At 41.8% G+C, this 17896-nt stretch overlaps 1 protein-coding gene across 2 annotated transcripts in view; it reads left to right on the top strand.

Moving 5' to 3' along the window:
* WBP1L (WW domain binding protein 1 like) overlaps nucleotides 1–17896 on the top strand; it is a 55563-nt gene that overhangs the window by 21190 nt on the left and 16477 nt on the right. The window contains exon 1 of one of the 2 annotated variants that reach the window (XM_060241756.1): nucleotides 8521–8734. The exons of the other annotated variant lie outside the window; for it this stretch is intronic. Within the exon in view, the coding sequence (XP_060097739.1) occupies nucleotides 8708–8734 (27 nt within the window). The 5' untranslated portion in view covers nucleotides 8521–8707. Of the gene's footprint in view, nucleotides 1–8520; nucleotides 8735–17896 lie in introns of those variants that run through there. 2 annotated transcript variants of the gene reach the window in all.

Here is a 17896-nt window from a genome sequence, read left to right as displayed (position 1 = left end):
GAAAGGTTGTTTTATTTTCTACAACCCATTGATAAGACTGCCCCTTTGCAAGATCTAGTTGAGCAGCCAAAACTATGGAGTTGTGTGGAAGAAAAGGAGCAGGGAAAGGCTGGTAGAAAACCTTTTAAAAGAGGCTGCATCCTTGCAATGACGGTAATGCCCATGAGCTTTGCTGGCTGGTCTTGCCCTGCTTTAATGGTGGCTTGGTTGATGAATTTAGCAAGATATGCAGCTGTTTGCCTCCTTGTAGTAAACTTTGCAGAAAGGCATAGCAAACAGATAATCAGAGTGACTTCTCTTTACTGTACTCATCATTCCCTGTGCCTCTAGTGGCTCCAGTGCAGAGCATTTGAATTTTTGAAAAATACATTCTGTGAACAGTGTGATGCTGGCTTCAGGAGATCTCCAGCTGACTTGGGCACAGGAAATTTTGTCCCCCCCACCCCCAGGCCCACCCTCTGGGAGGCCCTGCACCTAAGTATCAGATTAAGGAAGAGATTTGTTTGCGAAGGGCTGGAATGAGTGTGTCCACGAAGATAAATTTGGCTGGATCTACCTAGTGTAAATTGAGTTGATGCTGTAGGAATTAGTCTGGGCAATCTTGTGTGACAGCACCCAGGGCAGTGGGGATAGCAATAGAGTTTGAGCTGATGGTTCATTAGGATAAGTCCAGCAGTAGGGAGGAACAAGAGAGAAGACAGGAATGTAACTGGTCAGAGACTCACAGAATTGGCTGGTAAACAAGAGGTAAGAACAAACAACAAAAGCCAGGGAGTACAAGGGTGCACAGAGTTAACAAGGGCCTAATATTTGAGGCATAAACAACATGAATTTAAGTAGACTTCGGAGGATGGTAGAAGACAGGAGGGCCTGGCATGACTTTGTCCATGGGGTCGCAAAGAGTCGGACTCGACTGTGCGACTGTACAACAACAAATCTTTGAGCAACAGGATCACCAAGGTCTTCTGAACAACAGAAGGGGTCCTTCTTACAAACAGCCGTGAAGCTGCTATAGTGGTCTATCAGGCCTTTATTGTTTAGTCTGACCGGGTGTCCAGAATCTCAGGCAGAGATCCTCCCCATCACCTACTCGATGCTTTTAACTGGAAATGCGTGGGATTTAATATGGGACCTTGTGCATGCAAAAGTAGATACTGAATCACAGTCCCACTCCTATGGAACAGTGTCTAACCATTCAGCCTACAGTATTTGTAATGTGTGACTGAAACAAACCCTGTCTAAGTGGCACCTTGGTTAGCACCTCTGTGTGTGTATAAAATGTATGTGTGTGTAGCTGAACCATAGCTTCATGCCATTAAAAGGAGCCCATAGCTCATTCCTAGTCTCTTGATAATTAAAACATCAACAGCATAGTATTTACCCAGGTCAATTTGGGTGTTGGCAATATTCAGCTGTACCTAAATAAATTCCAGTATGTTTGAGGGGAGTAAGTAGTACTTCAAACACCTTTAAAAGGTGGAGGAATTTACTGGGAAGTTTTACAAAGTTTCACAACTCTGCAGAACTCTTGATCTAAAGCAATTTGAAATTAGCAGACCAAACAGAAGGGGAAAGTTCCCAGACTCTGGTAAATATGTGCTCAGTGTTTCCTGACATGGGAGTGGTGAGGCTTCTTGTCTGGCATGTGACAGGCGAGAACAGCTGCTGATTTAAGAGAAGCACAAAAAAGATTGCTGAACTTTTAAAGCAGAGGTATAGCAAAGTTAAATTTAGATCACTTTCTTTCACATCTCTATTGCTGTGGAACCTGCTGTACCAAATAGCTTATAGAATGTTTTCCACATGGGAACAGGCTGATGTTGTTCCCCTCACTGGTACAGCTGCTGATACAGTGCAGCAGCAGTAGGGTTGCCATGTGACAGATTTCCGTATAATTCTCTTGCCCCAGCTCCACAGCAACAGCCATCGGCACCCAGCTCCATGCCACCATTAATGTTTTCTGTCTAATGTGTTCCTCTCAAAAGATTTGTCTGTAGTGTCTTCAGGCTTTCAACACTGACTTATACCTTGCCCAGGTACATATCTTTTTCACTGGAAACAGAAATTGTGACTTTTCTTTTAAGTGGTTTTTCTTTAGCTTGTATTGGGAAGGGGGGTCCTGAAAGTTTTGGTTTCATTAAAGAAGATGGTGTCCTTTATATGCAAACACATTCTATCTTTTTTGAATATCAGACTATCAAATACCTTAAATATTCTAAACAGTTTCTAGGGAGACTAGTTCCAACTTTTAAGAGATCTATAATAAGCATCAGTTACCATTATTTTATGGTATAACATTCCTCAGGTTGTTAGAATTATAGAATCATAGTTGGAAGGGACTTCCAGGGTAATCTAGTCCAACCCCCTGCACAATGCAGGAAACTCACAATACCTCCCCTGTTTAAAAAGCTCCAAGGAAGGAGAGCCCACCACCTCCCGAGGAAGCCTGTTCCACTGAGGAACTGCTCTATGGTCAGGAAGTTCTTCCTAATGTTGAGCCGGAAACTCTTTTGATTTAATTTCAACCCATTGGTTCAGGTCCTACCTTCTGGGGCTACAGAAAACAATTCCACCCCATCCTCTATATGACAACCCTTCAAGTACTTGAAGATGGTGATCATATCACCTCTCAGCTGCCTCCTCTGCAGGCTAAACATGCCCAGCTCCTTCAACCTTTCTTCACAGGACTTGGTCTCCAGACCCCTCACCATCTTCGTTACCCTTTTGTGGACCCGTTCCAGCTTGTCTATATCCTTCTTAAAATGTGGTGCCTAAAACTGAACACAGTACTCCAGGTGAGGTCTTACCAGAGCAGAATAAAGCGATACCATCACTTCACATGATCTAGACACTATACTTCTGTTGATACAGCCCAAAATTGCATTTGCCTTTTTAACCGCATCACACTGTTGACTCATGTTTAGCATATGCTCCACTAAGACCCTAGATCCTTTTCGCACATACTACTGCTAAGACAAATCTCCCCCATCCTATAACCATGCATTGGATTTTTCCTACCTAAATGCAGAACTTTACATTTATCCCTGTTAAAATTCATTGTATTGGTTTTAGCCCATTTTTCCAGCCTGTCACGGTCATCCTGTATTTTGTTTCTTTCTGTCTTCTACTGTATTTGCAACCCCTCCCAATTTAGTATCATCTGCAAATTTAATAAGCATTTCCTCGATTCCTTCATCCAAATCATTTATAAAGATGCTGAACAAAACAGGTCCCAGGACAGATACTTGAAACACTCCACTTATCACTCCTCTCCAAGAGAATGAGGAACCATTCACAAGCATTCTTTGGGTGCGATCTGTCAATCTGAATAGCCCTGAAGCTCCAGTAGAGGCAGATTGCCTAGCTCCGCAAATTTGCAGTTAAGTCAGCCTTTAGGTTTTTGGCAAAAATGGAAGAGAACAGGAAAGTGGCTTCCTCAGGAGCAAAGACAAGAATCAGACCAGTTTCACACTAGAGCTTTAATCCTGGTTGAACTCTGTCCCCAAACTGACTTTCTACACTAAAACCATAGAATCATAGAGTCATAAAGTTGGTTTCTCTGATTCTAGTGTAGAAAGTCAGTTTGGGGACAGAGTTAAACCAGGATTAATGTTCTAGTGCGAAACTGGTCTCAGTGTGGGAGAGACCCCCTTCCTGAAGCTTTGGGAAGTGGAGACGGACTGAAGGTTGACTTCTAGGGTTGCCAGGTCTGACTCAAGCAATATCTGGGGACTTTGGGGGTGGAGCCAGGAGATTTTGAAGGTGGAGCCAGGAACAATATTGTGACAAGCTTGATTGAACTCTGAAGGGAGTTCTGGCCATCACATTTAAAGGGACTGCATGCCTTTTAAATGCCTTCCTCCTTTTGGAAACATTTGTCCAATCTTTTTGAAATTGGGGGGGGGGGGTTTTTGAGGGAGAGGCACCAGATGCTATGCTAAAAATGTCTCAGAAAACAGCCCCCCAAGAGCCCCAGACACTCACAGATCAATTCTCCATTATATCCTATGGGAACTGGCCTCCATAGGGTTTTATGGAGTGCCAACAGACATTTCTCTCCCCACTTTCTGATAACCTTGAAGTGGGGGGGGCTCCAAACCAGGGGATCCCCTGCCCCCAACTGGGGATTGGCAGCTCTTGTTTACATCGCAACATGGGAGAACCCTGGGAGCAAAGGGTTCTGAAGCTTCGGACCAGTCTTTGATTGTGCCACCAGCACTGCTGCAGCCTTCTGATGGTTTGCCAACCTGCTCTAGCTGGTCTGGTGGAATGGCTGAGGGATGGCTCCTTCCCAAGGTGCCAGGAAGCTTCAGGGCAGCAGGGAACTCCGTAGGACTAATTGGCTGGTAAGAACCCCCTCCTCCCAATCATGGCAATGAGGCAAGTTGCTGCAGCACCCCAGGTTTCAGGACCACCTTTCATGTTGGGGGAGAACACAGGATGACAAGCGCCTTTTACATCAGCCTTCAATCAGCTAGGTGCTCAAACAGGAGCAAATATGGTGGCAGTGCTATTTCCTCCTGACTTTTTCTTACAGGGTTGCCACTTTCTGGAAAGTCAGGGAAATGGAAAGTGGTCTGAGAAAGTGGTCTGAAGTCAGGGAAAGTCAGTGGATTTTTGACCTGCTGCTACAAGAGCGTGATCTCTTCTTGGGGCAACTGAAATAGAGAAGTAGCAGAATGCAACTAAAACTTAATGATGCCCTTTCCCAGCTCCACATTTTTCTCATCTCGACCCCCAGCAACCAGCCTAATGTTTGTTGAGCTTTGCCCCTGCATGATTTCTCAGGTTTGCCTGTGGCATTTGCAAAGCAAGGCTAGTTTAAATGTTTAGCAAAATACAAACTTTAAACATCTACCTGTTTTCATCCCTACCTGCTAGTACTGCATTTAACTTACATATCAATATAAACATGTTTTTGAGTCATGCTTGTGTATGGAATGGATGTTTTTTCTTCTGCTAAACCCAGCACAGAGTTGCAAATGAGTTTTGCCACTGTTGGATTTCACAGACAACAACTAGCACTTTCTGCTCTGCACCATGCAAAGTAAATTTTGCAAAAGTGATTGCTTGTTCCTGCTGGAGTTTACTGAGTACCAGCACTCTCACCCTCTTTTGGAGAGCCGTTTTGGTGTAGTGGTTAAGTGTGCGGACTCCTATCTTGGAGAACCGGGTTTGATTCCCCACTCCTCCACTTTCACCTGCTGGAATGGCCTTGGGTCAGCCATAGCTCTGGCAGAGGTTGTCCTTGAAAGGGCAGCTGCTGTGAGAGCCCTCTCCAGCCCCACCCACCTCACAGGGTGTCTGTTGTGGGGGAGGAAGGTAAAGGAGATTGTGAGCCGCTCTGAGACTCTTTGGAGTGGAGGGCGGGATATAAATGCAATATCATCTTCTTCTATCTTTCCTGACTTCTTCCATGCATAAAGGTTGCAAATGAGGGCTTTCTGCTTCTCTAGATTGCAGAAACCACCTCCTGCTCATTACATCATGAAAGTGAAACTTTCCCAGCTTTTGGAAAGTTACTAGTTAGCATTCAGAGTTTACTTGAATTGAAGTTTGTATCTTGGTGTAATTTTTGGTGCAATTGCAAAACAGATGTTACTGCAGTTAATGTTAAAAGAAGCTGATATTAAATCTCTTCCTTTGACAAATATTTTTGCAGTTGAGACTTGTATAGTTGTAGAGGGGAGCATTTCATTAGGCCTTGCATTAATGCAACTTGGCCTATTCATTTTTTTTAACTTGTGGTTATATTTGAATGGTGGTCAGGGAAATTGACAAATGTTGGTCAGGGAAAGTCAGGGAAATGAAAAATAGAATTTTAGTGGCAACCCTGTCTTGGCACCTCCAGACTGGATGTTCCAGGCTTGAAGGTTCCCCATGAGCCTTCCCATTGGCAGTGATGGTCCTCCAGAAAATCATATGGGCTCTCATACCTTAGGGGCCCTATACCTGTCACTGCCACTGTAAATCCTAGCCAGTTGGCTAGTGAAGAGAGAAAGGGCTGGGGACGGTAGAGGCTTCATATTGAGGGTAGAAGGCCTTCACCATCTCATGATTCATCCTCCTCCAAGGATCTCCCTCTCCACTCTCCCACTCCATGGCTTAGAGAGTAAGAGGTTCTGGAGGACAACATCTGAAAGATCTAAAGAAGATCTGGGTTTGGGCTCCATCCCCAAACTCTACAGGAAATAGGTGAGTCCCAAAGAGCAGTGCAGTTGGACATCACAGTAAGAAATGCAGATCTGCTGTGGGTTTAGTTTCAAAGCTGAACGGGTTTACTTCAACCCAAGAGTATCTTTGTATGGATTTTGACAAGGAGGAGGGAAAGTGCTCTGGAGAGGACGCATCTTGTCAAGAGATTGTTTCAAGCAGAACGTTTCCAGCATTTACTGCAAAAGGTGATTCGTTCTTTAAACTATCAGATGAGACACCTGAAGCTCTACTCAGGGGTGTTAGACATGCAGCCCAGGGGCCAAATCAGGCCCCCATAGGGCTCCTATCAGGCCCCCAAGCAATTGACTGTCATCTGCTTCCTTCTCCCTGTCTTGCTTTGCAAGGCTTGCTCAATCGCACAAAAGCTACAGAGCAAGGCCTCTATTTTCTCCATTGGCTGAGGCTCCTCCCTTGGGGAGGAAGGGGTGAGTAGCTTGCTTTGCCAGGCTCTCTCAGTTGCGCAGCAGAGCTACTGAGCCAAGCCTCTCTTCCTTCTATTGTCTGAGGCTCCTCCCCCTCCTGGCTCCCTGGGGAAGGAAGCAAAGAGCCAGAGCTTCCCTTGCCCAGTTCCCTGGATTGCACAAGAGAGATACAAAGAAAGCACTTTTAAGATCAATGAGTGCTAATGTTTTAAGCATGTTTTATTTGAAACTTTTAAAAAATCTTTGTGTTTATCTATGTCCTTTATAAAGTTTATATCTCTGCTACCTGGCATTATATTTTATGACACAGATAGCCAGGCCCGAGAAGATCTCATTTATGTCAGATCTAGCCCTTGTGACAAATGAGTTTGACACACCTGCTCTACATTCATTGGTTTCTGCAAAATTAGATAGTAGAGGCTGACCGGCCAAAGCTTCATCAGTATGTCCCTTCCCTGACTTTTTTGAGAAGGTATTGAAGGTTGAGTGGGCAATACCTGGGAGTAGCAACTTGCTTTGTTGCCCTTCCTGCAGAAACTGTGGAGGATTTAAAGGTTCCCCTGATCAACATGCCTGTAGTGGCTTTGCATTCAGGAGCCCTGTTATCCAAAGATAGTGTTAATACATTGAAAGACTCTGTGGACTGGGAAAAATAAAGCAGCTCTCAATGAAGCGTTATCTCTGGTAATCCAGGCATCTGCAGTTCTTTTGAACTTTACAAGGGCCATTGTGGTATGGGCTGATAATCTACTTCAGGACTTGGAGACAGATCTGATTATGCTCAAGTGGTCCTTATTAAAATTAATGAGGGCTACAGAGTTTGCTTCTTATGCTTCACAGGATACGATGCAATTTTGTGCTAGGGTGCAAGGAGTGAACATTGAGGGGTGAATCTTTGGGGTGAAGTCATTCACTTCCGTATTATTATTAATAATATTATTATTATTTAGTGCTGGAGCTGGGCTATTCAAGAATTGGAGGGGTCAGCCTAGATCCAGCCAGTAAGGTTTGTAGTAAAATTTGCATGCCTAGAGCTGGAGGAGGTGTGACCTTACCATTCTGAATGGCTTAGCCCCACTCAAGAGAAGAAACCTTCAGGCAGGTTCCAACATTTCTATCTGTAAGTGAACATATTCAAGAATTAGGGAAAGGAAAGGAAAGGTCCCTTGTACAAGCACCAGTCGTTTCCAACTCTGGGGTGACGTTGCTTTCACAACGTTTTCATGACAGACTTTTTACAGGGTGGTTTGCCATTGCCTTCCCCAGTCTACACTTTCCCCCCAGCAAGCCGGGTACTCATTTTACCGACCTCGGAAGGATGGAAGGCTGAGTCAACCTTGAGTCGGCTACCTGAAAACCCAGCTTCCGCTGGGGATTGAACTCAGGTCATGAGCAGAGTTTAGGACTGCAGCATTGCAGTTTTAACACTTTGCACTACGGGGCTCTTTCTATTCAAGAATTAACCACCTAGCAATAAGCTATTATGATAGCACATGGTGCAATATATTGTATCAATAATTTACTTTTACTGGCTTCAAAAGTGTTTTTGGAGGAGAGAACTAAACACTGCTTCTCACCTCCCCACACCCCCTTCTATAATAACTAAATGTAAGTGAAAGTTGGCTGCTTGTTCTTTCTGGATTGATCCTCTAATAGCCACAGAAACTAGCCATTTATTCTAGTTTTCTCTTTAAATGCTCTGTTATGCCAACAGCTATGCATTTTCTTATAGGCAGTAAGCCTCTCTTGGTTGTTAATCAGCAGCTGTCTGGGTTTTTTTTTTTTTCTTGCAGTGCTGCTACTGATGTCACTTCCCCCTTGGCAAACACTACAGCATTTCTGCTGCTTCTGAGATTGGTCACGGGGAGGGGAGAGAGAGACACACAGACAGGCAGAGTGAGTGCATGCTGTGTCCTGGGACCCTGTTTACTTAACATTCCCAGCCAAGGAAGCCCTGGTTTAAATAAGATTGCGGATGCAGCCTACCCATATCAGATGAGGAAATGGTGATTGTGGGATTTTAAAAATTCCTTTGTTTAAAGCCTTAGTGTGGATTATGAGAATGCAGAATGCCTTTCCTTTTGGGCCTGCGGCAGGTAACTTGTTTTTGGTTTGTGTTTTTTCTAATTGCTCTGGGTAGAGAAAGTGAGGTTTTACTAGGTTTTTTTAAAAAAATTTGTCTTTTCAAGAGAAGCCACTCAAACGAAATCAACCCGGGGGTCCTCCCTGTTATATATGTATTAGAAGAAAAGTAATTTTTGTCCTTAATATGGAGCAGAACTCCAAATGAGGGTACAAAACTGTTATGGAATAAGACTCCCTATGAAAGAAAGGCTTCCCCCTACATTCTCCCTATTCTTTTGTACCTTTTCCTTTGGAGATTCCAAAGTGGAAATGTACGTTTTTACAGCTCTTAATCAGCTCATTTTGGATGGCTTTTGTTTTGTTTGGTTGGCTTCATACAGTGCCCTGCTTTTAAAACACAAGAAGAAAGCAACATACAGAACAAACTCCACCATCTTCTTCAGAGTCACTAAATTAAGAATGTTTGTACTTTTAAGTAATCTTGCATTGTGTATAGAAATATTCGTAACCTTCAGCTTCTTATAGCTTGGAATCTGAAACAGTAGCAACTGACCTGACTGCTCCCTGACTTGCAGAAGACACAGCCAGTTTGTTACATAGAATCTGTAACTTAGTCCAGGAGCCATGATATCATTTCTTGCACCTACCATTTAATCTACTGTTATGCAGGAAACAGCCAGTGAAGATTTGCAGTTATTGGGGTGTATTCATGTTAAAATTTAAAAGACACCCAAAAAATCATGGGGAGGGGGGAGGAAGGTGTTCAGTGGGTGTTTGTGTGTGTGTGTCATTTATTGCTTCCAGTAAATATTAATTCTGAAATTCTCTTTATGAAAAATAAGGAAGCCTTAACCTGTAGTTAATCTGATTTTCAACCGTATTTTGTCTTAATGTAAGAGAATTCCCTCAAGTGCAATGACCTTTGCAGTTGATGACTATAGCTACCAACATATTTCTGGTAGCCAGATTAAATTTGACTAGGTTAAACATTATCTGTGAAATTCTAATTAAAATTAAGATGGCTGTATTGTTACAGTTTTAATGGAGGGGATGAATGACTGTGATGAGGTGGGTTAGTAACAGAACAATTCCAGTTTTGAAATATAACATATTGAGGCTCCTGAGAAATGCACAAATGTATCAGAATTTTTCTGAGCCAAAGTTGACCTTGTGGAAGTTGGGTCAGCAAAAGGGAGCTTTGTGATTTGGGAAATCCTTTAAATCCATGCACATCTGCCTTAAAGGAAACTCGCTGGGCACCTTCTTAGTTGTTCTTGTTTTAGCTACTCTCCAATTCTTACTTACAGAAGAGGGAAATCTCAGAATAGATAATCTGATTTTTTTTAAACCAACTAGTTTGCTTGGTATACCAGTGGGTAGTTTTCATCACTTGCCTTCTCATCCTCACTGTGCAGTGTCTGGTCTTGGCTGTTGTTAATAGGGCCAAGTCCCTTCTTTCCACAGCCCAACTACATTTGCCATCTTTCCCAGCAGAAAAAAGAACAGATTTTGCCATTTTCATGTATTACATATATACAGATTTTTAAAATAGGCATTAGCTGATACTGAACTTGAACACAAAGTGAAGCAGCCAGGTGGCTTGTTAGACCTGTTTAAACTGATGAAGTGGCAATTCTGGCTCCAGTTGCTCCCTCCAGGCTCCAGCTTTCATTGCCCCTCTAGTTTATAATTATACACTATGTACTCAAGTGTTTAAACAGCTTGCTTTTTTGATCCTTACAATAAAATCTGAAATTTTCCTAGAAGATCTTTCAGAACAGGAATTTAGTACATTCTGTGTTTATACAAACCACATATGTACATCATTTTTTTCTGACTTGAGAACAACAGCACAAACCTTGTCTGCTAGAGCTGATGGTTACCAGGTTTTGTCCAGTATATACAACTTAATATGGTATAACCATTGTAAGTACAACATGCTGTGTATTTACATGTGCTGGTTTAGTGCTACAGTATTAAAATGTCTGATTTTTCCAGTTTTAGATAATTATTTTTGTGGTTGTTTTAGAATTTTAAATAATTGGATCTTATTCTAGTGTGGCTGGGCTTACTAAACTAAAGTGTGGGAAGCAATTTTACCAGATGCCACCTTTGATAGTCTAACTCTAAACACCTGCTATAAAATTGGTTCCTAAATTTTTCCCCTTGAGTGAGGACATAATGTACTTCTAAATGAACTAGAGAACTTTTTGATGGCATTGCAATGAAAGTAGTGCCTTAGGCACTTCAGTTACAAAGCCATAATGCACATATGAATTAATAAAATATCAATAAGAAATACTGATACTTGTTAAGTTGAATTAAATAAAATATTGCACAAAGAACTAGGTTTGCATTGGTGGGAAGTGGTTTAAGCTGGTTTTGAACATGTTTTATTTTATTTTTTTAAAAAATAACTGCACCCGAAAATCTTATGGAAGAATTCAGAAGCAAAGCTTGATTCCTTGGATATACTGTGCTGTTAAAATTCAGTGGTCACTAAACCTGCTTATGCTGCTCTTTCTGTTCTCTACTTGTGATATTTTCTCTATTAACATGTTGCTACATAAAAAATAGCTGCCTCCTTTGTCTCACACATGTTCATAATGTAGCACCTTGAACATGAGCTTGGTATTGATTTCCAAGGTATATAGATAGGTTAAGAACTGTTCTGAAGCATGGTCCCCAAGTTATAATATAGTGAACTTTCTGAAGCCACAGAAAAGTATTCGTCCAGGTCCCCTCACATGTCATTGAGAACAAAGGCATGTGGCTTGTGCTAGGCAAAGAACTATAAAAGGGAGGTAATAGTTTTTCACATGTTTTGTGTACTATGTTATCTTTCAAGATAACAAAGGTGAAACTAAAGGAGTAACATATGTACAATCAACAGTTGTCCTTTTGCCTCCATATGAGTGCTACAAGCACAAGTACTCAGCTGCCTGTGCTGTAGTTGCTGAAGGGATATGTTCAGGTTGGTGCTCTTTCTTGTAGCCCAAAGCCAGTGTGATGTAGTGTAATTTAGAGAGCTGTTGTAGTTTAATGGTTAGAATCTTAGACTAGCATCTGAGGTTAAAATTTGAATCTCAGCTCTTCAGTGGAAACCTGTTGAATGACCTTTGGCCAGTCACATACACTCAATCTAACCTATCACACAGGATAACATGAGAGAATAGAATGGAGGAGAAGAGAACAATGTGAGCTACCTTGGGTCCCAGATAGGGAGAAAGGTAGGGTATAAATGAAGTAAATTAAATTTTGGATATAAAAATGAAGGTGAAGAAATGACTTCTTGTAGCTCAACATCTTTTGAGTTCTTCTCGGAAGTGTTGTTGTCGTACTAGCTGTTCCAATGGCTAATGGCCTGTCAGCCAGTTGTGGAGCTTCCTTCTAAAGAAGGCGGGCAGAAGTTGACCTTGAAATTTGTTTCAGAGGGCAATGTACGAAAACAATGACTTGGACAAATATTTTGGACTGATGTTAGCAATATATCACTGCTTCATAACATTGTTGATCATTTGTTTTTATATAGTTCATATGGTTTCAGATGGTATTTTTATGAACTTGTTAAGAACAGCCCCATGCTCTGAAAGAAGCTGTACATTTTAACAATAAATACAGCAGTTGAATAGGGACAGGAAGGTTGTTTAATACCAGTGTTAGAGGATGTACAGTTTGGTAGAAATCTGTCATTAAAATGTGCACACAGTGCATTCACAATTGGCTTGTGATCCAAGTGAGTTAAGATGACACCAACTGAACTTAGGTCTAATTGTGTGTCTTTAGGATTCAGATACCAGTCTTACAGTACTATGCAAAATTAGTCTAACCTTAGAGGTGTTAAACTCACTTGTTATGAGGACTGGATCTGACATAATTGTCATTTTGTCAGGTTGGGCCATGTGTGCCATAACATATAATGCTAGGTACCAGAGTTATAAACTGTATTAAGGATATGTTGTCAAAGGCTTTCACGGCCAGAGTCCATTGGTTGTTGTAGATTTTCTGGGCCATGTGGCTGTGGTCTTGGCATTGTGAGACCTGACGTCAGGTCTCACAATGCCAAGACCATGGCCATACAGCCTGGAAAATCTACAGCAACCAATGTATTAAGGATGTAGGCAAACACAATTAACGGAATTATTTTTGCTCAAAATACAAAAGTGCTTAAAATATTAATGCACAGTATTTCCTTTATGTAACAGACTTTGATAACTGATACCTCTTGCTCTGAATTATTCCATCAAAATCTGGAGCCATTGTTTCTGCTTTAGCAATCTTGAGTATGTTGTTTAGGTATATATCTGTAAGCTAAGAACATACTTTTGATTTATTAACATGTATAATAGAGAAGAACTGTTCACAGATATACATTGCCCCAAAAAGAAGGCAATGGACTTGAGTTGGGGTTAATTTGAACCCTCTCTCTTCTCTGAAAATAAACTTCTCCACTACACTACATCAGCAACTTTTTTCTCTGAAACCCTGGAAGCATTTTTGTGTGTGAAGCAAGGTTTCTTCCCCACTTGGAGAGTTCCACCCCAAAACATACACTTGTAATATAACTCTTTGAGGAACTGGAGCAACCATCCTCAACACGTGCTCAGTCCATCACAAAAATCATGAACTTTTACAGATTTTCTAGCCACCTGTCAATGTCAGAATTCCTAAATTAGCCTTTTTCTCCCACTACCACTGTGTGATTCATCCACACTAATCCACTCTCCTCCAAATCTCAAGTCTCCTCCCACTGACCACTCCTTTCCTTGTACATCAGTCACACTTAGAGACCCGACCTTCCACAAAGACACACATACACCCCATAGTGCTGAAATTCAAACATGAGGCAGAACAACTGGGCGACCCAAGTTCATAAGCCCTGCTCTGCCATGGAAGTTGCTGGGTGACTTTGGGCCGATCACTTTCTCAGCCTAACATACCCTGAACAGTTATGAGAATAAAAACATGGATGGGTAGAACAATATTTGTAAATTGCTTTGGGTCCCCATTTTGGGAGAAAAGCAAGATACAGATGCCTAGAAAATAAAAATGATGCAACAAAATCTAATTAAATCTTTTAATGTGGCTGAAGATAGATAAGCTGAGTCTTAGCTTCCAACTACATTCCTGCTCTTGCATGCCAACCCCCTCCCCAACACAAACACGCAGCACCTTCCCTTCCTATATTTCTCCTCCTCTTCCATGGCTTTCCAAGAGCAGCTCCTATCACATACCCCATTGCTTGCACTTCAACCCTTCCCTTCCATGCCTCCTCCCTCCAGTCCCCTCCTCCCAGATACACTCTGGAATTTCCATTCCTACATTTCTCCTAATGCCCATTTCCATCAGCAGCTCTCCCTCCTCTGGTATCACAGAAGAGAAAGAACAAGAGATATGGGCAAAGGAGAAGAAGGTAGTAGTGGCGGCAATGATAAAGGAGGTGGCTTCTGCTGAAGTGGGGGTGGTGATTTGGGTTGGCCAGTGCAAATGTGCACTGATGGGCAGGTAGTGACCCACCTTGCCCCTGACTGGAGGAGGAGAGACGGCAGTGGCCACCCAAGCACAGCCTGGCCCAACCAAGGCGGGGGGGGGGGGGAGGGTTGGATCCTTCAGCCAATCAACCTGATGCAGGTCTTTTCACTGCTCTTGTTGCTGCTGCCACCACCTTCCTCTTCCTTGCTCACAGGTCAGATAACAGACCTGGACAGTCTGGTTCTGGTCCCCAGGGCTTATGTTTGACACCTGTGGTCTAACTCAGTAAGTTTAGACTGGAATAACTCTGCTTTGGATTGCACTGCAAATAAATTATAGTCAACATTAATCTGTTTTCTCTCATTTTCAGGCTCCCAAGGCCTGAAACTTACTTAACCTACAGCCTTCCAAATTTCCTTCTGCATATTCCACCCACTGTATTGAAACAGCATTACTGTTCAAGTCCATTTGTAGTAGCTGTTCACAATAATGATTTGGCAGCTCAATAATGCTGTGCCCTTCCCAGGCAAGTTCTTCAACTTTTGCCCACCACTCAGCACTGTATCTTGAAAGGCCTTCTCTTCCATTCATTCCACATTTTCCCTTCCACTACCTCCTTCCATCCATCTCAACTGGCTCTTGTAACTGTTTATGGAAAGACTTTACCGCCATAAGTATTTTATAATACAGTATATGTGCTGATCCCTACTGCTGTTAATATGGATAATAATTTAAACTGTGGACTTTTAAAAACATTTTTGTTCTTATGATACTTCTACTCCCCCTGGGATATAGTATTCCAAATTCATTGGCTGCAGCATTTGGATAGCATGTGTTTTTTAAAAGTGTCCCTAGAATTAATTGCAGTAACTAATATAACTTCTCAGTAAACAGATAAAATGGATTCTGTATTTTGAAGTGATTGTTCCTTTTCTCTGTGCAGATGGTAGTGCTACTATGGTATGCTATAGAACAGGGGTGATCAAACTTGCTTAATGTAGGAGTTGCATAGAATAAATGTCAGATGTTTGAGAGCTGCAAAACATGAACAGATATTACACACGTCTTAACTCTTAATACTTTATTTGCACAGAAAGGTAAAATACATATGTATGTGCTTTACAACATGACTATGCTAGAAGGAGACTTTTATTTAAAAACTGGGAATAGCAGTCCTCATAAAACCACCATAGGTAAAGGTTAAATCCATCTTTAAATCCATCCCTCCTTCTAGTGGTTCCCCCAGCTCTTGCACTCTCTTTCACTGCTCTGAGTCTCCGGTGACCTTGGTGGTAGTGGAGAAGAGCTTGCAAGCCTGCCTGTTTTCCCCTCCTTCCCCACTTCACACATGGCAGAAATAATCGCCTACCTACAGGTCAGTGCTCAGAGGCTGACTGAGGTCCCAATGCTAAGCATGTTTACTTGAGAGTAAGCCTGCATTAAGTTCGTCCTTTGGGAGCTGCACAATATGTGTGAAAGAGCTGCATGTGGCTCTCAAGCCACAGTTTACCACCCTTGCTATAGAAGAAAGCATAATCTGATAGTTTTACCAAAAGTCATTTATAATTTTCTAATAGCATTCCTCTTTGAACCCCTGGAGTGAAAGACCAACACAATACTTTATAAAATTTAATTTTTTTAAAACTACTAGTCACCAGCAAACACATGGAAAACATGTTTTCTATGGAAAACATGCAGAGTGATAGAATAGCATTGCTATTGAGTGCATGTTCAGTAGCAATCCTGAGTTTCATAATAAAGTTCCATGGAGTTGTACTTTGGAAGGTGAAGGGAAACACAGAATATTGCTGCTTTTTGTAAACTCTCCCATCTTCCTCCCACTATTAATAGTGGATACTACTGGTTAGCTTCAAAAGTGCTTTGTCATATAATATGGGCAGATGTTCATGGTTGACCTGGACAGTACCGACTGCCTTGCTGATTGTCCTAACCCCTTTTAATAATTAAAAAAACCTGCAATTATAGCTGGTAGCTCAAGGACTGCAGGTAGCCCAGGTACACCTTTATTCTCAGTTGGAATATTTGTGGTTATCACATTTCATTAGCTTTTTGACTGCCTTCCCAATCAGCGGCCAGGGTGTCTACAAAATGTTTTTCCCAGTAGGCAGGGAACCCCTCTTGTATTTCTTGAAATCTGTCTAGCCTGCTTTGCATAGCCCTGGAGTTTGCTCAAACCTCTATTAAAGTTCAAGTAGTTTCTTGTTATGGATGAAATGGAGGAGTGTCTCTTTTGCTATGTAAGAGGATGCAGGAGATAGTTTCTAAAAGGGGAAACATCTTGTTGCTTTTGATGTGTGTTGTTTGAAAATGAAGCCAAATGTCTGGCTTTCTGTGGAAGGTGCTAACTCCAACTGGGGTAGTGGGTGTTGGTAGGAATGTTAATGCTGATGCCTGTGTTTCTGGATCTCAAAATAGAATGCTTCTCCTTTAATAAAAAAAGTATAGCTGAATTTATGTGATGTGTTACTGGTGTTCTGTGTTCAGAGGAAATAAAAGGCAGTTTTGGATGATGAAAATACAGGAAAAAGGCACATTGCTTTCTAATTTTTACAATTAGCTAGTGCTAATAGTAATGCACTGAAGTTGTTCTGTCTGCCTTGTTGAGCTCTCAAGTGTATTTTGACTTGTTTTTCAATAGTAGTAGTAAAACACAAACTTCTTGTTCTCCTTCCTGATAAAGTATAGCATAGGGGCTGAGAACCAGTTCAGATTTTGCATTGGATAAACTCAGACAAGATACATTTGTTCAACTTCATCATCCAGCTGTAGTTCAGCAATATGACGCTGATGAAAGGATTGTGTTGAATGATGGCTGAGATAACATATTTTATATTTTTTGTTTTTCTGTCCTTTTAAGCAGTTTAGGTGGTGTTCACTATAATGTGGGTTAGTCTACATGTTCAACAGGCCCACAATCATCCATCAAGTTTCACAGCTTAGCAGGAATTTGAAATTTGGGCTTTCCACCAGACACTCTAGCCCAGGCGTGGCCAAACTGGATTAACGTAAGAGCCACACAGAATAAAGATCAGATGTTTGAGGGCTGCCATACAGGAGGGAGGGAGGGGTGGAAAGCAACTTTAAGTTTAAATGCATTCTCCAATCCATTGGATGGTTTGGCTTGGATAAGTGATTTAAAAAGATAAATGTTTTTTCCAAGTCAGCCGACAGGGCAGTGGGAACTTCAAGGGCCACGCAATATGTGTGAAAGAGACACACGTGGCTCCCAAGCCGCAGTTTAGCCACCCCTGCTCTAACCGTTACACTTTCATTCAAAATAGCAGTATCTCCTAAATCCAAAATCATTAGTAGCTGTCACACTGAGAACCATTGGCATCTGTTCTTAGAAGAGTAAAATAATGCTTTAAGCCTATTTCACTGTTGCCCATTCAAAATAGTTGTTATTTGTACTGCCCTGTAATTCTGCAGCCAGTTTCCTATTGATGTCTTTAAGGAAATGGAACACTTGGGTATCTAGAGATCATAATCCTTGTTGGTGTCCTTTCAGGCTGGGACAGTAGTAAGGTTTGAGTTCTCCAAAATTTAGTGTCTTCTCTAGTCTAACCTAATTCCTACTCCCATACCTCAGCCCAATCTAAGAAGAGACTGGATTTATACCCCGGCCTTCATTCGAAGTCTCAGAGTGACTTACAATCTCCTTCCCTTTCTGTCTCCACAAT

The sequence above is a fragment of the Heteronotia binoei genome, chromosome 6 (assembly GCF_032191835.1).
Source record: "Heteronotia binoei isolate CCM8104 ecotype False Entrance Well chromosome 6, APGP_CSIRO_Hbin_v1, whole genome shotgun sequence".
NCBI classification, from domain to species: Eukaryota; Metazoa; Chordata; class Lepidosauria; order Squamata; family Gekkonidae; genus Heteronotia; species Heteronotia binoei.
This window is presented reverse-complemented; position numbering and strand designations above follow the sequence as displayed.